General features: G+C 52.9%; 1 protein-coding gene across 2 annotated transcripts in view; it reads right to left on the bottom strand.

The window, feature by feature from the left end:
* ZFHX3 (zinc finger homeobox 3) overlaps positions 1 to 21,035 on the bottom strand; it is a 683,250-nt gene that overhangs the window by 30,917 nt on the left and 631,298 nt on the right. For both annotated transcript variants that reach the window (XM_087738652.1, XM_087738654.1), the window contains one exon: positions 7,478 to 7,585. In XM_087738652.1, the coding sequence (XP_087594778.1) occupies positions 7,478 to 7,585 (108 nt within the window). The remainder of the gene's footprint in view (positions 1 to 7,477; positions 7,586 to 21,035) is intronic.

Raw genomic sequence — 21,035 nt, 5'->3', positions numbered from 1 at the left:
TCAGCAGCCGGCCTGGGAAAAAGTTTTCAGCGGGACCAGGGAACTGTGTTTTCACTGCCCGATGGAAAATAAAATTCCATATTTGGTGGTGCCTCCCTCCTCAACCTCCCCTGACGTTTTCTTGGAGCAATTACTCAGCATCACGAGCCTTGGACCGGACTGACCTGCCTGCCATGCCTGCACAGCCCCGCGGCTGGGAATGCCCGCGACAGCAGCCGTCACCCCTGCACGGGTCTTGCGGAAGAGGATCCTTAAAACAGCTGTGGTTTTCCTCCCGAAATCCTGAGACCGGAACGGACTGTTTTATCTGTTTTCACGCTCACGCAGCCTTCACCGTGGGTGATGGGCAAGGCCAGGCCCCGTGGTCCAGACCTACCCATACATTTCCATTAACAGCAGCTGAGGAGCCCAGAATAACGGCGCACAGTTTCGGTCTCAGCCTCTCTGCCAGACAGTTGCTATCCCGCGGAAACACACAATTTGTATGGATACAGCAAGAATCACCCCGAGAAGGTAACTCCACCGCGAGACGGTGGTGACACGAAAGCAGCCAGAGCCGCAGTCAGGCCTCCCCGAAAGGGCACCTGGGCGTACAACGCTGCTACAGCACGGCCCGTGTGTTGCCTCCTGTCTTAGTAACACATGGCTGAGTGTTTCTTTCTGCAACACTGTCTGTTTACATGCCTTATTCCCTGAAGGTACCATTCGTTCTAATAAGATGTTGTAGCCATACTAACAGGCCTGTATATTGCCTGTTGCTCTACAGTATTTTTTCAACTCTGTATTTGATAAATAATGTGATTGCATGATAGACAGAAGTAAATACACTGAGATTTGCAGTACCCAGACCTTTACTGCTGCCTTTCAGAAATGTGGCCCTGAAAATGGTCAAATAATTTGTTTTTCTAATGCTGTGTCATACCTTCCAGCCTGCAGTGAGTATGAACAACTGAATTATGATTAAATATTCATATTACAGTACCCAGAAGCCCCAGCCGCCACCAGACTTTTCTGCCATGCTCTGTACAAACACAGAGCACCCAGAGAACGTCGCAGAGAGACGCCAGGCAGCACAAGGGGCACATGGAGGCAGTGCTTTGCTTGCTGTCATGAGCACCACAGACCTGCCCCGCAGCCCTGCAGCTCAGCTCATCGCCCATCAGCTCCCGAAGGAGGCCCTGGCACCTGCCGGCAGCCGCACTGCTCCTGGCGTAGTGCTCCAACGCGGCGCTGCGCTGTGAACCAGGAGTGAAGGCGCTGCGGGAGAGAAAATGACCCACGCAGGCTGGGCGAGAGATCCCGGAGCAACGGCACAAAGTTATGGATCAGTCCCGAAGGTTACGAGAATCCCGACTCTGACCCAGGGAGCAGGAGAGCTGGAGAGCAACACGGCCGCGGGCGGCCCTGCCACACCGGCACGCTGGGACGAGGGTCCAGGTGCTTACAGACACGGATGGGGCAGCGACTGCAGCAGAAGCTGACCGTGGCACACGAGTAGCAAAACGCTCCGGCAAACGTACCCGAAAAAAAAGGCCTGGACCGAAGCTGGGAGGCTTCCCTGCGCTGGGAGCGACAGCTCCTTCTTTGCCCCGCTGAGTTCAACGGAGACCTGCGTGGGGCAGGAGGAAAGACGGGGCATGGAGAAAATCATCCCGTCTTGTGCCCCGCAGGACCCACGTTTGCAAAGTGGTACCCTAAAGCACTGCACCTTTTCTTCCAGCAATGGTGTCTAAGATGATGTCTTCAGAATCATGGGAAATCTTGGTTTTTTTTGAATTATGAAGTGGCTGAAAGGAAACAAGCAATAATCTTTTATATTTATCTATTTCATATGGTTCTTGAGCCAGCTATCAATCTGTGTGAATATTACTGTCCAATTCAATTGAATAAATATTTCAACTAACCTACCATGAGAGTCCATATCAACTAATTTATTAAATCAGTGTGTTGAGCTTGGGAGATGGTCTAAACAGCAGTAATTCTGCTAACTCCTTAAAACCAGCAAGAAGGGATGACCACCACTGCTGGGCAGCACACAGCTACCTGGCGAGCAGAACGTACCGGTGAGGAAGGAGTGAACACGGAGAGTGGAGACAGCAGAGACATCAGCAGAGACCCACTCATCAAAGAACATGCGTGAAAAGTATCTGAAAACAGCAAAGCAGCCGTCGGACAGGCTCCGCTGCAGCACAGCTACTCCTGACACCAGCAATGCAACTCACCCAGCAGTGCCACTGAGACGGCCCCTCTGCGCTCCCGGGCGGCCTAGAAAGCCGGGACGGCCGCATGGACGGGTTTTACTATGTGGTGTCACTGCTGGGGAGGGAGCAACCGGGTTTCACTGTGGTGAACATGACACGCACGTGCTTTCAAGATTAGCAACTGGTAAAGGCAGCCGAGAGCCAGCAGGGAGCCCTGCAGGCAGGGAGGGATGGCTCCAGTTTGGGGGGCTGCAGGACCGCTTCTCCCAGCTAGAAGTCAACAGTTGTTCCACTTGGGCCAGATCGGTAATTTTGCTGCTTTTTATTTTGTAAGTAGCCATACTTTGCTAGGTAAAAACAGAAAAAGAAAGTTCAAAGAACAGTCATAAAAATGATCAAGCTGACTGCAAGGAAGAATCAAAGATGCTGCGCACATGGCTGGGCTCAACAGCCCCACCAGCGCGGAGAGGGCCAGGACTGGGCGAGCCTGGCAGACCCAGGCCAGGACTGGGTGAGCCTGGCAGACCCAGGCCAGGACGTCGCGCAGAGGGCAAGCGGGGATGCTCTGGGGCCACGACTTGGAGCAGCGCCCACGGCCGACCCCACGGCTTGCCCCGGGGAAGGGCCGATGGGCCTTCAGGGTCCTCCCAGAGCCACCGCTGGGCCATCACCTCCCCTTCGCTCCCACAGAGACCAGAAACCCAGCACCTGCAGACACTGTCCGGGAGCTAGGCGCGCGCCCCGCTCTGAGCCCAGCCTCCCTGGCGAGCCGCGGCATGGAGGCACCCGGCCCAGCTGTTTTCCTGGGCTTGAGCTGGCGCCTGGGAGCCTTTTGTGCTTCGTAAATCCTCAGGAAAAAAGCACAATTACAGCCAGCCTTCCCATCCCCTCTCCTAGGCTTCCCTCACACAGAAGCCAGGGTCAAGAGCCGCTCCATCGCGCCCCTCGTCCCCTTCCTCCCAGCCCACTCGCACCCTTGCCTTTACTCTGGTCCACAGAATATCCCAGCCATTAAGTGCTCAACAAACGCCATATATTAAAAAACCAGAAAAAAGCGGCAGCGGGGGGAGGGGCGGTAATAGATTTCCGTCAGGATGTGCCTGACCTGTTTTTTTCAATTTCAGTAATTAGAAAGGCAGTGGGCCTGTAGGAATTATTCATAAACTGCAGGAGCTGTGCAGTATACATTTATGTTAAACATGTCAAATCCGATTGAAATCATGCCTGCCAGCACCATACTCCATAAACACACTTTTCTGCAACAATTTCCCAGCTCTCGGCAGCCCATTAATACCTCCTTTAATAGCAATCTACCATGGATTCGAATCAGGGACGCTCCATTGCACTAATTGCTCTGTGTTAGGTGAGCATCATGGATTAAAAAAAAAAAAATCATTAAAAAAAATAAAAGCCCTTCAGGCTAGTCCTCTAGAAATATTTCATTTCAATCTATATTTTAAGTAGAGTTTGTTTCTTGTTTTTGTGGAAAAAACCCTGATATTCTATATCTATACAACTGACAGTGCATTAAGAAAGTCTCTTTCCTAGCGGGGTCACTGCGGATGAAGAGCTTCTCGCTAGTCAGAAAACACATAGAAGCCCTACCCCAAATCTCAAAAGTCTCGTACTGATCTACCCTGGTTTGATGCAGGCTTTAGCTAGAAACCAACGTGTTGAATATTCATCATTTACATCCTGGCTCAAAAATGGAGTCGGGAAGGGCCATGATTTCTTTCCTCCTTGCTGTTTCGCTTGTGATAAATCTCACGTTAGTCATGATGAGATAATTTCTAAAGCTCAGCCACCAGGCAAAGAGCATCTCCCTTCTCCAGCACGGAGGCGGACGGCTCTGGAGCAGAATGAGGGAGGCAGGCAGGGCAGAGGCAGCCCCGGTGCGAGGGGGCTGCACCCAACGATGCCTGGGAGCTGCTAATCCCACTGCCGGGGAGAGAGGAAAAAGAGAAGGCAAACAGGTCCCGTTAGGAACAGGGAACGTCAGCCCTTCTCTCGCCGCGCGGTATTTTGGGAGTCACACGGCAGTGTTAGTGCCTGTTAGGAGCCGAGGGGAAGAGAGGCAGCGCGAGCACGGCTGAACGCAGACGGCACTGCCGCTTTCCAGAAATCTTTTAGGAGCCACAAAGAAGTATGAGAAAATCACGGTAAAATGAATCCTTACTTGGGATGGCATTTTCCACATGTCTATTTTAATGGAAAGTACTACCTAAAAAAATGTTTCTGCTTAAGATTATTCCGCTTTAAAATAAATAAAAACCCCAAATCGATACATTTGCTTTGCAGCTGAGACATTTTGACAAATTTACAATGAAAGCAGAGAGGGTTTTCCTTTCAGTGCTAACACCGACACCGGTGCAGCCTGCCAGACGGACGCGTGCACCGTAGAGCCGTCAAACAACCCTGACTCATCACTCGCGCGTCTGTGCAGAGGGAGCCTGGCAGACACGCTCGACATTTCCTTAGAGATCTCACAAATCTTTAAGAAAGTGGAAGAAATAATCGCCCAGTGCACAGTTAAGAAACTGAGGCACAAAAGGTGAGTAAATTGCTAAGGAACGTAATGATCAAATTGCAGCATGATGAACAGAAAACAGGTCTATCAACCTCCACTTCAGCACACTATTTATTGGCTTTGCGCCTGCTCTTCTTTCTCACCTATCTCCCACTTTCACAGAATTGCAGGGCTCAGAGGCACCTCCGAAGGTCAGCCGGTCCATCCAAAGCAGGATAAACTGTGCCTACTTCATTCCCGACAGCAGCTCGTCTAATCTTCTTGAAAGACCTCTGAGGAACCTTCCCAGAAAATCTACTCCAGTGCTTCACAAGCTGTACCAGGAGGATTTTTTTTTAATTTATTATCTAACCTCAGTCTTTCTCCCTTCAATTTAAGCCCATTACTTCTTGTTGTCTATATCCTGAACATGGAAAACAAATTATTTCCTTCCTTTCAGAAGCATTTTATGCACAAGAAGACTTATCTTGTCCTCCCCTTTGGTCTTCTCTTTTTGGGTCAAATAAGTCCGTTCATTCCATTTTCTCCTCCCAGCTGACACCATGCAGACCATGCTCTCTTCTGGGTCGATCGTGCTGTTTGGGCCTTCTCAAATTGCTCCTCATCTTTCTTGACACCCCAAGCTCAGAAATCTTCCAGAGGAAGCTTTCCAGCACCGCAGAAACACACCCATTCCATAATGTTTTCACCTACACCATAATGCTTGCGCTTCGTTTTGAGACTGTCCTGAAAAGCAGCCTCAGAAGTCTTCCTAAGGAGAAGATATGAGGTGCTGACTGCAAACCAGACCTTCTTCACACAGAAGGAAATTGGGTCGTGTCGACATGATTTGTTCTTGACAAATCCGTGCCGACTGTTACTCATCTCATTATCTTCCTGTCAGTACTTACAAACAGTTGTTTGGTCAATTCCCAGGAAAATCTGGGGCAAAGAGAGCTGGCAGGTGTGCGGTTCCCCAGCTACCCCTTCAGTCCAAGACAGGCACCACGTCCGTCCCCTCGCGGTACCTCCCCGTCTTCTCTACATTCACAAGCCACAGCAGCTGACAGGCCTGAGGACGCCTCGGTCGCCTCCTCGCCGCACCCCGGCAGGAAGCAGCAGGCCACAGATGTGCCCGCGTTCGGCTCCGAGCACTCTGCGGTCGGTTCCTTCACAGCTGGGGGACGAGCTCTCCCCGCAGCGCCGCTGACACGGGCTGCTCTGGTCTCTCACGCAGTCGGTCTGTTTAGTGAAGACGAAGGCAAAGAAGGCTTTATGCTCCTCAGCTTTCTTGGCATCGCGGCTGAGAGCCTTCCCACCGGGCTGAGCTGCAGACCAGCTCTTTTCTTGTAGTCTTCTCTTACCGCACGTGAGTGCTTCCTTGATACTGCCCATTTCCCTCCCCGGCTACACCTCAGTTTGTACCGTGGCGTTTTCATATTCCTGTGCATGCGGACACTGCTCTTCTGTGGGTGTCACAAATAACCTCACCTAGTTTCTATTCCTTTCCATGTCTGAGGTCCAGAAGGACATGGCAACATAGCCATGTTCCTCAAGGGAGCTTGAAAGCAGAAACGTTACAAAACCGAGGTGTGGTACCTGTTTTCCATATCCACTGTACCCGAGTTTCAACAAGCGTTAAAGCACAGCTTGCTTTCTTCACCTGTTTGCGCTCATCTTCCAATGGCTGAGATTAAAACTGTATTGAGGTGAAAGACCACATTTCATCCTTTTCAAGTCTGGGTGAGCCGAAATATCTCTTTGGCCGTGGCTCACTAAGAGGCAACCACAAACACGGCAGGAGAAGGCTGCCTGGAAGAGGGTCTCTGTGCAGACAGAGAGGCATCGTTCCAAGCAACCATAAGTCTGCAAACCGACTGGGCTGCCATGCAGAAAGAGAAACGGGGAGTCAGAACTGCTCCGTCCTGGGTCAAGGGAAGTGGGTACTGCTGCCAGTGCCCCCGTGTCCACACCTACGCTAACGCGGTCAGCAAGTGCCAGCTGAGTAGCGGAATGGCCCTCGCTGGAGGAGCACAATCTTGCAGCTGCTTTCTGCTCAAATGCAAGGAATATTTAAAGATTCCTCCCACTCACCTCTGCAAGATAGCAACCATCTTCTGCGAAAGACAAAGTAACCTAATACCTTCATAATTAATCCATCTAAGGATTTTGCAAAGAGAAACCTTTCAGATTGCACTGCAACAGAAGCATCGCTGCGCATCTGCAGTTTCCGTTTCAGGACGTCATGGCTCCAGCAGAAAGTGAGCAGTGAACAGAGCCCAAGCACAGGGTCTGCCTCCCTGCTCTGCCTTTCTGTGTCAAAATTTTGCTACCAGAGCCAGGACCATGATCAAAAAGCAGGCTAACAGTCTCTCAAGTCTTAACAACATAGGGTGGGGTTTCATGATATGCTTAATCCACCCTAAGTGCTGGTGGCTGCCAGAAGGGGCAGTCCCTTTCTCCCCCCGCCCCTCCCAGCTGCCGAGTCCCACTGCCAGGGTCAGGCCCAGCACCACGAGCGCAGGGGAGCTCTGACCCGCTGCCCCTTGTGAGCCCGGGGCTGGGAGCGGGGATGCACGACTGACCACGGCTCAAACTGTGCGAGTGTGTCACGAAGCTACACCCAAAGACTTCAGAGAGGACGACACTTAGGTCATGCTGACAGTGCTGTGTGGCACAGTCATTTAAGGAAAGAGTTTTGCAGACCGCTGCTCTGCAACTTCCTACCTCCCTTTCCTGGATTTAAAGAAAAAGAGGGACCAAAACCCACCTGTCCATTTACTTTGGTCCTTGTCCCCTCCACTCTCTTGCTCCTTGGCAGGCTCTTCAGCATCACCGGCTGTTTCATTGGGCCCTTCCGCATCTTCAATGGATTCTTCTGAAACGAAAGAAGCAGAAAGTGTAACATAAAAATGGAAGTCGAAACAGAAGAGCAAGTAACTGCCATTGAGCAACAGCCAAGGCTGAAGCACAAGTGCTGAGTGGCAGATATCAATGTCACCCAGCGTTCCCCCAACGACTACCTGCTGGCTGGTCAAGAGAGAAATTACAGAGGAAAAAAGTGAGAGATGAAGACGAAATGAAGAATCTCACCGACTTCTACTGCTTATAGCTACTGACGTCCCCTGCGGTGTAATGTACAGTAAAACATTTGCCTGGCATGAGAAGGTTCTACCCAACCACAAGATGGATTAGAGAAGCGTCAGGACTGACTGGAGCCTCCAGCACCTTCAGCCTCAGCCTTCCTCCTCATCCCCATCTCAAGCTCTTCGGACCGAATACCACCGCGTAGTACTGACCCTGGTCACCGAGACCCCCAAGTTCACTGCAGAAACACCACCACTCGCTTCTGCTCAGAGAAAGCAAGGAGCAGCACTGTCTTCTGCGGACATGGCCCTGACACAAGGCAGGGGAGGAGGCTGCTGGGGGTCTTATTTTCATCCCAGTCACGGGAAGAGTTTGAGCACACAGGCAGTATCCTACAGGTGCAAAAGCATGAAGGAGAAAAAACACGCAGTGAAGCGAAGCGCTGAAAGCTCCAAACAAAACACAACGTGCCCCTGCCCCACCCGTTAACCAAAGCCTGGTGCGCGAGGCCGGCGGCACGGAGCGTGTCGACACGGCGCGGTGCAGCTCCAGGCAGAGGCACCCTCCTCAGGTGGGATACTGGGAGCGGGACAGCGGCAGCCACCAGACGTCTTATACCAGGGTGCAACAGCTACGTTATCATCTAATATCTTGGGTACTTATGTATAGTGTGTACAGCTCGACAGCTACCATATAATTGACAGGGGCTACATCAACACTGGGAAGAAAAGGTACTTTTAAGCCATTACATCCTCTTTTAGGCAGGACAGTTCATAATTTTAACTTGCATTATCTGGTCATGGTAAATCCTAGGCTATCCTGAGGTTTTATCTGAACTACCTAACCAGTTAAAGCACCCCCCCCATCCTCCCCCTAACAAAGACGGGGCTAGAAATCAGGATTAAAAACACCTATCAGGAGATAGCAGATACTCAGCAGTGCCCTTTGAGAATGTGACAACTTAAATCAGGGAGGAACTTGTAAAAGCATCCAGAGATCAGCACTGATATTAAGTGGAAGCACTGTGATTTATTCTCTACCCCTCTTTCCCTCTTTTAAAAGCTGGAAACTCCCGAGAGCTGCAGGGACCCCGGTGGTCTTCGTCTGGGAAAACAGGACCCCAGGGTAAGAGAGGGGTGGCAGCCGACGGGCGGCATCGCTAGGCAAAGGCACCTAAGGCGTGGGAAGACGCAAATTACTGCTGCGGGGGTGAGACGAGCAGCCTGCCTTGCGCGACGCGTGGTCAAGTTGGCTGGAGAGAAGCGCTGGGAACTCCGCAGCTGGATTCACGTTGCAGAAATTAAAATTCCCAAATTTTTCCCAGCCTGGAGAAAAACCAACAAACCACCCCCAGCCCCCAAACCACCTCGCTGCTTTCAAAACGCTGCCACGCAGGGCGAGATAGCAGGCAGACTTCAGCCGGTTTTGTTAAAAACCCTTACCCAGGGGGTTCTATCATCGTAGCCCAGTCTTCATTTCAGCCTCTCCCCGGACACCCGGGCCCTCGGGACAGCGCCGGCGGCAGAGGCGGGGGCAGCCGGGCCCAGCGCCCGCCGCCCCGGGAGCGGCCTCCCCAGGCCGGGCCTTGCCCAGGCCGGGCCCCCCCCCGGCCGGCCCCGAACAACAAAGGGTGCCCGTGGCGCCGGCACTCCCGGCTGCGACCCGGAGGTGTCAGCATCGGCATGGGAGGAAGAGGACGGGCGAGCCGGCTGCTGGGCTCAGACGCTGTCTGGGCTCTAACCTGAGCATGTGGAAATAATACACGTCTTCAAGTGCACTGTCTGGTTCGAGGGGAATAAAATAGGACATTCATAAGCAGTTACACCATCTGTCTTTATACCATCATCATCATCAACAAGGGAAAAAATAGCTCTTTAAAATGGATGAAAGCCCAGGCTGACAGTAACCGGAAAAATGTGAGCTATGAATACCAATAACGGTAGAAAATGATTGAAAAACAAGGCTACAAACGGCAAATCCTCCTGCCCCGCTGGGCCTGCAGCCCCTCAGGCTCGCAGGCGCAGCCCGTCCCACCGCCAGCCCCGGCCGAGCCTTGCACCAAGCATCGGCAGGGCCTTGCACCAAGCGTCCGCTGAGCCCCGACCCTGAAACGGCTGCTCTCCGAGGACAAGACCTGCCTCCTTGGCTCCCACGCCTCTGCGCTGGGCAGGCGGGCTGCAAAAAGCACAGGCATGCTTCAAACCCTTCTCCTCCCACCTCTGGGCTGAGCCGACTTTTTCTGAAGTGTGTTTTTTTAAAGCAGGATGGGAAGGGATCAGAGAGCAAGACACATCTGCCCAAGGAGGCTCGCCATCAGCTGGGAAAGCCCCTGGTACCATCCTTACTTGGCTCCTCGCTCCCGGGGCCTTTGCCGAGGACGATCCTCCTGCTCCTCTCCTCGGCACACCCGGGAGCTCCCCGCGCCCGCGGACCCCGGGGACGCAGCCGCCTGGCGCGGACACTTGGGGAAGCGGAAGCGTTAACTCCTGGCTGCCTCGCGATCCTCTTCCAGCAGACTTTTTTGGAAGGCTGGATGCAACTCTGCTCACTACACTCAGCCTAACTTGCCTCGCAGCCGTCTGTCCAAGCTGACCCCAGGGATGGTCGAGAGAGCATCCTCAGCCGCACTGCTCCTCAGCTGGCTACATGCACTGCAGAGGGTTTGAACTGCTGAGAACCAGCCTCCAACAGGCTGCAGGCAGGGCACGAGCATGGGATCTGACCCAGCTTCTAACAATCAGATCCTCCAACACTGAAAATAAAATGCAGCAGAGCTGCTGGTGCCAAAAGATTTGCACCCACGCTCTCTGCTGACAGCTCTGCAGCTGCTGAGCCGCAGTGGCAGCTCCGAGGCGCGATGGCAGCTCTGGGTAGCAAACACATGTGCGAACGGCACCCAACCACCTATCCTCCTGCATTTCTTTGGGGCGCCCTTCTGAGAGGACAAGGCCAGCATCACATCTGGTAGGGAAAGGTCTGCCCTTCTCAATCCGCTGCACATGCAACAAGGAGCTTTTGAGCTTCCATTTTAATTGTCTGCAAATCCTGGCGTCACATTATCCCCACGCTGCGTTCGAGCAGAGCTGACTGCTGTCTTTTACTTAATGTCCGAAGAGCCCCATAGGACAGACCTGCAGCTGAGTGTGAAGGCGACCTTGTGTCACCAGATCCCAAAGGCTGCATGAGGCCGTGGTCAGCAAGATGTAGGGAATTTATTTCCAAACCACCATGACCCTTTTGTTACTGTTTGACCATACCTCCTCGAGGCCGTACACACTCTTTGTTAGGACTCATTCACCTACCGGCTTGACTGTATTTTCCTTACGGAGATTGATAAAAATTCCACCAGTCGTCATGTAGTTAAAAAGGTGCTCAGCTTAAAACCGCACACCCTAAAAAGTGTCCCAGTCGGGGCTGATGTCTGGAGGGTGAGGAGTCCCTCCAGTATTTCAGCAGTATACTGGGAGTCTCTGCAGGCCAAGGACTCCGACCAGCACTTTGGGAGAGCGTGGCAGGGGTGCGAACCCAGAGGTGTGGGGATCTGCCACAGAGGATGTTTTGTAAGAGGCGGTGGGGTTGAGTACCGACCTGGGAACCTTAGCAAGGGGCTCTGGAAGGCCAGAGATGCTATTGCAGCTCATGCCCAGAGGATGTAGGTGCTAGACTGGTGCCTCTGGTTTCCATAAACTCCAACAACACAGGGTTTATGAGCTCACGAAGGGTAAGTGGGCTTCATCCTCTGCGGGGAGCTCGCCAGGGCAGGTGCAAGAGCTGTTGCTGTGGGATTTGCATGGAGCGGATTGTGTCCCACTGAAATACAAACAACACAACCTGCCCGCGGGTGCCCATGCCAGAGTGCCATCCGGAGGCCATGATGCTTTATTAATAGATTTTCTTAAAGGAATTTTCCAACTGCCGGCATTCAGGTCAATACCAAGAGCAAGCAAGTGTAACTGCGGGGCACCTGGAGTCCAAGGAACCTGCTCTTCCATCGTACAAAATCTGCCCCGTGCAAAATCCTAGGAAGAGTCTTCCCTTCCTTCATGAATAAATCATTTTAGACAGTGGCATTTCCTTTTAATTTAAAATTAAAACATTCGGGGGGTGAAGAGAGGGAGAAGAGTCTGGAAAATCATGAGTATCTGACATCTGCAGATGTCAGGGAATCTCTGACTCAGTTACACACTGAAAATGTGCCTGAATCCCCCCATGCCATCACCCAGGACCACACTGCTGCATTTCTGCCCCTCTCAAAACCCAGAAAGTTTGAGGGTTGGAGAAATCAGCAAATCCCGACTGGATCCAGGCCAGCTTGAACAGCCCAAGACCCCTCACCTCTCCTCTCAGCTACGTTTTCCTTAACAAACCCAGATCTCTTATCCAAAGGGATAAGGGGCATTTCAAGGGTGGTGGAAATGCAGGGATAGGAGAGAAAGAGCGTGCGCTTGCCTCCCCACCCTCCGGCAGGCTCAAGAGCTGAGAAACATTAGCTGTCATGAACCACAATCAAATCAGGTTTGAAATATTTAGCAGTGGCTTGGAAAATGCGGTGGTGCAGCTCTGACAGGCGAGATGTGCAGACACCCATTTTCCATTATAATGGAAATATCAAGCCTGTTCTGAATATGTATAACCTAGAAAAATGTATTGATTTTTCATTCGGCATTAAAAAAAATGAAATACCCTGCAGCTGTCAAAAGCCTTTTGTTAAAAGCTCATCTTTCCTGGAATGAGGTTTACCAGAAACAAGTTTTAATTGTACACAGGGTCTCTCCTTTGAAACAAAAAGAATCCCTGATGCTCCCTTTTTCACAATAAGTAGCCAAAAAAAGCCCGTAGAAAGACAGGGTTGAGACCTGGCTGACTTCTGCAAGCTGACGCTGTCAGGAGAGGTGACAGCGATGGCCTGTGTGCAGTCAGCTGCACAGCTGCACATGCACAGACACGCGTGCCGGCACCGCCGTGCTGCCGTGCCGGCTCCCCACGAGCTGCCAGCTGGCGAGGGGCAGCTTCCTCCGCCGAGGCCGGGGTCACACCACCGGGCTGTGGCCCAGCATGTTTCAGAAGTTCGACTGCTTTTAACTAGTTTAAACGTGCGGTCCCAGGGCCCTGGGAGGAGATGTGCCGTGGTCTGGGTCCTTATGGAAGCAGGAGGGGCTTCAGGTGGTCCATGGCGGGTCAGCGCCCTCCCGGACCCCAGGAAGCCCGTGAGGAGCTCAGCTGTCCCCAAGCTGTGCCAGGGCCACTGGGCACGGTCTGGTGCTGCTTGTTTTAACAGCAGCTTTTGTTCAGTTGTCCCCAAAACTGCACCCACGTGGGATTGCAACGCTGACTCAGAAAGGGTGGCTCACCCCGACGGGGAAGAGGCATGGGGACGGTGGTCACACCTCACACCATGCCCATGGGCCAGGCGCACTCAGCTGTGGGAACAGAGCAAATGGAGAGCCCGGGAAGGAGGTCTAACATCAACCGGTGCCCTCGGTGCAGAAGGATGCGCTTCCCCAGAGCCCGGCTGACCTGCTGCTGCTGCAGCACCACACTCGCGGTGGCGTCTCCCCGCAGGGCTGAAAGCAGGCACCCTCACCGGGCATCCCGCAGAAGCTGTAGCGGGAGGCAGGGCGCTACCCCCGGCCACAGCCAAACCTCTGCTGCAGCAGCAGCGCACATCTATCCCCGCTCCCACCGGGCGGCTCGGAAGGCTGCGGGGTCTCTGAACTGTTGGCGATGGTCGTGAGTGCTGTTGGGCTCCAGTCCCACAGCCAGCAGCACGGTTCTTGTTTGGGGCATGCAAAGCTTCCCAAGCCAGAGGAGCAAACGCTGGTTTGTCTTTTGTTTCTTTCTCCCCCGCTTGCATTTCTAAACACGCACTCTGCCAGGGGATGTGTTTAGCGCACACGACTGCAGGTGAGCAATGGAACAGAGCAACGGCAAACCCTGCCGCTGCCCACCCTTCAGCTTGCTGAAACCCGAGTGAGAGCACAGCCCTGGAACAGTTTTGTGGGAGAAGAGAAGCTGGCAAGGGCCGGGACACAGAGCAACACCCTGGAAACAATTCAGCTGTTTGTTTGTGACCAGCCCAACAGGAAAAAAGTTTTCCACCTCTGCCTGACTTGCAGACTATTTGCATTTGAAGATGAGACAATCCCTCCCCATGGAAATGTAGGTAAATCCATTTTCAGAGGGATTTTGCCGTCTTTTATTTCTCACCCAGCCCAAGCTCATCTGGGGCACTTCTCCTAAGGCAACCTTGGCTACCCGGCAGTCGCTGCCCTTGCAGCTCAGGTTCAGGATGCATACGTACACACAAATACACTCTGTGCTAGCTCCTAACCGGATTATTCTACATAAACTTGTTTATTCCTATTGTTTTCCCGAACGGAAAAGCAGGACTTCAAGCAGTGAAAAGAAGGCACCAGGCACAGGTTACGAGAGGAATGCCACGGAGCTCCAGCCCTGATGCAAAAGCTGGTGGGGGGTCCTATCATCTGACAACAAGCTGCAGAGAAACAATGACAACTCTACACGTATCTTGGAATAATGGCACTTATTTCCAAGATGGACCTGTTTCAGAGGACGGTCAGAGCACATCTGTGCTGCTGCTTTCATTGACAAAAAAGAAAACGCTGACTGGGAATGTGCCCCTAGCCGATAAAGCCATCCTCAGCTGCCTGTCTTCTCAAGGCAGGGAAAGTTCACCTGGCTCTTGTACAGTTAACTACAGTGGCAAGTGCTCAGCTAAATAAAACAAGAAATTCAACAGCAAAAGAACTGCTTGTGAACTTTTAGCTTCTATTCCTTTCTGCTCCAAAGAAAAAATTCAGAATTTTTGGCCAGTTTCCCTGAACAGATCTGAAAATCCTACACCACCATCCAGGTCTCTGGTTATCTCCCAAACAAGCTTCTTGCTCAACAGAAATGAGGTGACCCTCTGCCAGACGTTAGCATCCTTTCCTCTTAAATATGAATGTTTTTACCAATACGGTCATTATTTTTGCATTCGGTCACTTTATCTGATCTACCAGCTCCAGCCAGCGGCCCCGCTTCTGGGCCCTGCGTGGCTGAGAAGTGCCCACGACCGGGGGCAGGCGGGGAGGACTGATAAAATCATGAAACCTTTGGCTGCGTGCTTTTGGTAACAAAACGTAGCAGCACTAGGAAAGAGAATAATGCTATCAAAACCAGATAATTAGAAGAAAAAACAATTTGTGTCTTAAAAAGACAGAAGCCAGTGGCGGTGAAATGTGCCGCTGTCTTTTTTAAAGAAAGAGAAGAGTAGGACACCAAGCAGAAAGCCGAAGCCTGTCTGTGCGGCAGCACGCAGTCGCTGCCGTCAGCTTTACGGGCGCAGGAGTCCCATCTGCTTCAGTGGGTCCGGCTCTCAGATGTGCAGGGAACGAGCCTGGGAAAGGCCCCGACTGCTCTGGAGGCCTTCACCTCCCTGGGAAGATGGGGAGAGCCTTGTCCCACAGAAAAGAGCATTATCAGAAAAGAGCTCTGCGCAAACAAGTCAGCTACGAGCTGGTCCCAGCTCGCAGTTGCTGACCGAGGGCCGGGTTTATCCGGCAAAGGAAGATGGAGCCGGAGATTTGAGCAGTGCGTTACGCGTGCTCAGGGCTCCTTGCAGTGTTGGTTCCTCGTGCACCTTCCAAGGGGCTCGGCAGCACCGTGGCCGTCACCAGAGATGCCTCCGGGGGATGCCAGTATCCCCACGCGGAGAGACAGAAGCCCAAGAACCCCTTTCCCTGAGACAGCGCCGACTTCTCCCTGTCCTTGGGAACAAGGCTGTCCATTTGTTTGGTAATCTGGGCTAAATTTTAAGTCAATGGAACCCAACAGGGATTTTCCCCCTTGAATTTCAGCAGAACTAGAAAGGTTGCTGTTATTTTCACACATGAAATGTAAAAAAAAAGGCAAATTCCTTGAGCATGTTTGTAGTGGAGCGTGATGTGATTGTGTTGTCATTTATGGGAAATAATCGCAAGCCCATCTCTCCCTTTCTCCCCATTTTCCAGTCCAAATAACCATGAAAAATTACACTTCAATGTCAGGAGGACAACAAAGGAGGGGCTTTCTCCCGCGGCTTGACGGCTTTTCAGCCCCCCCTTCTTTGGACAAAAACTACCTTCAATTCTATTTCATTTTAAACGTGATCTAACAAATGCATCTTGACAAGTTCCTTTCTTTTTTTCTTTTAAACAGTATTTTGCACAGTTTAACCTAGCTCCAAACCGGAATCAGCTGGAAAGGAGACTCATGCAAAAACACAAACACAGATCAAACAGCAAAACAAAAGAAAACCCATCTCCAGCTTCAGGTCTGCGGGGAGAGGCCAGCGCAGTCTCCCACGTGGAGACCCGCAGGAGGAGGGCAGGAGACTGAGGGGACCAGCGGGGAGGAAGGGGCTGGGGGAAACGGGGCGGCAGAGGTGACACGGCAGGAGCGCAGCAAAGGCTGTCGGGGGACGGAGAGCGCGGTGCCCAGCCCAGGTTTTGTGAATGGGCCCTGGCCCAGTGCAGATGACTCGTTTTGGGCCCAGTGCAGATGACTCTCCACCCCGCGGGCGTCCTTACTGGGACCAGATGCCCGGGTGCATCTTCCGGCTTCTCGTGCGGCCACCTCCCCAGCCAGCCCGTAGCCAGTATGGCAACACTGCGCTGTTCTCATCAGTTACTCGCCCCTCTGAAGAGGTCTGCTCCCCACAAGCAGCCCTGCCCCACCGCCCCCTTCTCATCCTCTACGGTCTCACCCCTCCTCTCTGCCCGCTCACCTCCCTCCTCGCACCTCCTCCCCGGCTCAGCTTCCCTCTGCTAAAAACACACAACGGAATTGCTGAAGCAGAAAACGGTGGGTGTTCAGAGACGCGACAGAAGGATGCCAACGGTGCTGACCTGTCCCAGGCTCCCTGCAAACTCAGCGGCGCAGCTTTGCCTAGGCCAGGCTCGGCCGCGCTGGGAAGCGGCTGTGGTGGCCTGCTGCAACCGCGCGGACACAAGCGCGCGTTTTCAGAGACGCTTCAGGAAATCCACATTCCACCTTTCAGAAAAAGCACCGGCGCCGCGCATCCGCACGTCTTCAGCTGGCAACGTGAGCGGAGCGAGGTGTTCAAAGTAAGCGCTGCTTTGTGCTGAGTCTGAATAAGCTCGCTCCAGAGAAACTTCTTAGATCCGCAAACAAAAGCAGTGCTAAGAGCGCTGAAGCCAAGCTGAAGTTAAAGCTAACTTCAGCAACTCTGGGACAAGGTACATCTCGAGAATATTGTAACTATAACAAAAATTAATTCATGCTTAGCCTTAAGGGTTGGATATGCACAAGAGCGCTCCCAACAACCTTAACTCTGCCCTGTAACATCATCATAAACCATACTTAAATCAAATACTAAAATGTCCCTTTTCCGGTTAGTTTTTTTACTACACAACTCCTACAACTCCTACTCTGTCCTCACTCTCCATGGTATCACTCCAAGGAAAAGTTAATGAACGTGCTGCTGACCCTCTTTCTCCCCCTCCCCAAGCGTTTCCCAACCTCAGCATATTTGGAGTTCTTTTAAGCTTAGCTAAAAACTTAGGAAAACCATAATTATAGTGCTCTGGTTTAGGACAATTAAAATATTCTTGCAACACACTGCACCATAAGGTACAGACACAGACAAAGGGCAGCTAAGGGAGACCGGTGGGGCTGACACGGCAGCAGGGGAGCACGACCAGCGTGCAGCTTGGTGGTTGTGGTGTGGGCTCTGTGGCAGAGTGGCATGCCTTGGCCCTGGTGAGGGAAGTTTCTTGTTATGAAGAACGGGAAAAAATGATCAATGGTTCTAAGCAATGTCTCTGAGGACGGCCTGCACACGGAGTGAGTCCAACCAGGTCTGAAGCATGTGGTCTGGTTGGTTCATTCTTGACTAGGTCACGGTAATGTCAACTGTGGTGCCGTGTTGCTGGGCTCCTCCTGGAGCTTATTTCTAGGAACTAACAATATATATGAACATGAGAAATCATAAATGCCCATAAATAATATATACAATAAAAACTAAGAGAGGATCACCCCTGGGCGTGCTGCTGCCCGCGAGGCAGAGCAGGTCGTGGAAGCACGGGAGGGAGTCGGCAGGGCTGCCCGGGCCGCCCGAGTCAGGGAGCAAACGGGTTATGTTCTGCTGAAGCAGATGAGAAGTGCAACCGTGCTGCAGAGGCGAGACATGCAGCTGGCGCTTGCCAAAGACATTTCTGCAGAGAGCCTCACGGGCCGTTGCGGGGACTTCAATGCAAAAAGTTGAGGAGCTTCCCCTGGGGCCCCCGAGAGGGACAGAGCAGATATACCCGGCAGGTCTAGGCAGAGACAACACTGACTCCAGCCAGCTGAGGGGTTCTCGACACTTTGGTCACCAAAGTGCGCTACCTCCCCAGGTTAACCAGACATAAAAATCAGCCTGATACGAAGCTGCAATATCAAAGCTTCTTGGCGTGCATGGCTGCAGTCTCACCTCTCTGCTGGACAGAGGCCGTGGCAGCCAGGCAGCCCCTCAAACACAGAGCTTTGCTTTCAGCCTTGCCAATCGCCAGCCCCCGAGCCATCCTCTCCATGCCTTTACCCCTCCGCTGTCCCGTACACCAGCCCCTGAGCCGTCCTCTCCATGCCTTTACCCCTCCGCTGTCCCGTACACCAGCCCACGAGCCGTCCTCTCCATGCCTTTGCTCCTCCGCTGTCCCGTACACCAGCCCCCGAGCCGTCCTCTCCATGCCTTTACCCCTCCGCTGTCCCGTACACCAGCCCCCATTCAGCCACAGGGAGAGCTCTCCGACACCAGGCACAATTTGGGTTGGCGCAGAAGAGGGAGTAGATAACATTTGCAAGCTCTCGTGTGCACAGCAAACGCCTGCTGACGAGAACAGGCAGCGGAGGCCCAGAAAACTCAGAGCTCTACAGCCCTGGAGCCGTCCTTGAGGATGCACTCGAGGAGCCCCACATCACCCACCAAGGCAGAGATGGCCACGTCCTAGAGCTGAGCTGTCCCTTCCCCGGGTTCGGGTTAGTGGCACTGGCAGTATGTCAGTAATTGCTTTTCCCCTTGTACTAACAAGCTTTCAGCAGCAGCAGATTTCAGCTTCCTAGAGCCAACAGGCCCTTTTTCTCCACCTCTCTTGGCTTCGAGTAATTGAAAGCGACTGCAATCTCGGCCCTGGCTCTCCAGTGTTCAGCTGCACCAGGGAGGTCAGAGAATGTCAAGTGAAGCCTTTCCATTCACCTCCCCGCCACCGGCGCGGCATTAACGGAGGCAGCCTGCTCCGCAGCCCAGAGGAACGGGCAAAATTACGGGGGCTGCTAACAGCCACGGAAACCCGAACACAGCTTCTCTGCAGCAGGGCGGGAGGACTACCCGTCACGTCTCTGCGCCGCATGCGAACTCCAGAGCCTTGCCGACGCCTGGACTTGGTTTTTTTCTTTTAATTTAAAACAGAAGATGGGTTTCTTTTCAAAGAAACTAAATGTTCATCCTTAATTTTTTTTCAGCAAGACAAAACACTTTCCCCTATGATACCCATGCGCCCTGTCATACATCAGGGAAGGATCTTTCACTCGCCATCAAATCTAAGGTAAAGATGGAGAGCGCTGAATGGGTGCTCTAACTCCTGAGTGAAACGCAGAGGACCAAGGAAAAGGGAAGAGCACGGAGCAGCTCCTAAGGAGACGCTGAAGGTACTCGAGGCTCACGCGCTGCCCGGCCCGTGGCCAAGCAGTTAGGCAGCACTGGGTGGGTAAATGGCTGGTGGGCTGGGAGGACGGAGCCTTTCGGTCACCCTGGGACACTCCTCGGTGCCTGCAGTCCCCGCGCTCGGCTTCCTCAAATGCTAACGAGGGCACACCGGGTGCTCCAGGGATTCGAAATGCTCCTGAAACCTGGACCAAGGCGCACGCACAGGTGGCGGCTCCAGCAGAGGCCTGTGATAAGAATTTATTTCTCTCAATTACGAGCGCTTGTCCCCAGTCTCAGTTCATCAGCTCAGCGCAGCCGAGTCAATGAAAGCTCAGTAACGCGCTAATCAGATGCACAGCGACTTCCCGGAGCTGCCGGCTGCGTGCAAGCGGCTGACGCCGCTCTGAAAACAAGCAGCAACTTTGGGAAGCGGGTTCCCAGCCCTGCCCACCCCTCCGCTCCCGGACCGCGGGCGGCTCCGGGTTTATGGCCAGTTCAGATGCAGTTGCCCTGCGGGGTCTGAGGCGTCACCTCCACTCCACGCCACTGGCACACGTGCTCAGGAGCGGGCAGATGAAGCAGCGCCCATCCATACGCTTTACCTCTACTGTCCGTGCACGTCCCTCTTTAAAGAAAGGCTTCCAAGAGTGTTTTGTGTATTTTCAGATGAAGTTTTGGGTTTTTTTTTATTGGAGTTTGATCTGAAATATTTGTTCCCTTCAGCCCAAGAGTATTCTGAAATAACTGTGAATGTCCCAAGTAGACAGAGAAGGGATCTAAATATTGCCCTCAAAAAGCAAACATAGGAAAAAAATGCTAGGAAAAGAATCACTGATGAGATCTCTTCTGGTGTCCCCAGAAAAATAACACTCCTGCTTTTGGAAGCCCGTCTTTAAAATGAGCGCAACAGGCCCACGTCACAGGGCAGGAGGGATGGAGGGACGGAGGGACGAAGACGAACGTGGCTGCGAACTCCTCCAGGCCCGAGTGCCTGGGAGGCATGGCAGCTTCGCTGTCACTGCAGGGTGCCCTTGCCTCTGGGCTTCGTTTGTTTGGTTTAAAATAAACAAATAAACAAAGAAATGAAAGCACTTTCCCTAGTTCTCCTTCCAAAGCGAACCATAGGAAAAGGCTGTTAATTCAACGCTACGACCCCAGTCCGGCACCAGCTGCCCCTGCCCCGGCATCGCTGGCGCGGCTGCCACCACCAGCGCCGGCACGAAGCAGTTACCGAACTTCCCAAGCATTAACCTCTCCCAGAGCGCGGCGCGGGGGATGCTCTCCCACTGCAGCCCGCTCAAGAGCTCTATTGATCCAACACGCACTTGGTGCCTTCGAAGTTGTTTATGATCAATATGCAAATTGCCCATGGCATTGATCTGGTATTAATTTTCAATTAGGGAATCCACAAGGGGTCTCCCAGGGTCAATATCTAACAATGCAAGGTAACTCCCCAGCAGAATAGTGGGACTGATGCTGCCCAGCGCCTCCGGGGCTGCTCCTGCACCTCCTGCCCAGATGCCTCCGGACACCCTGGACACCGCTGCCTCCCGGA

The sequence above is a fragment of the Nipponia nippon genome, unplaced genomic scaffold, assembly GCF_047370975.1.
Source record: "Nipponia nippon isolate SJK-2023a ecotype South Korea unplaced genomic scaffold, ASM4737097v1 scaffold_7, whole genome shotgun sequence".
In the NCBI taxonomy this organism is placed as follows: Eukaryota; Metazoa; Chordata; class Aves; order Pelecaniformes; family Threskiornithidae; genus Nipponia; species Nipponia nippon.
Note: the sequence above shows the minus strand (reverse complement) of the source record. Positions and strands in the feature narration are given on the sequence as shown.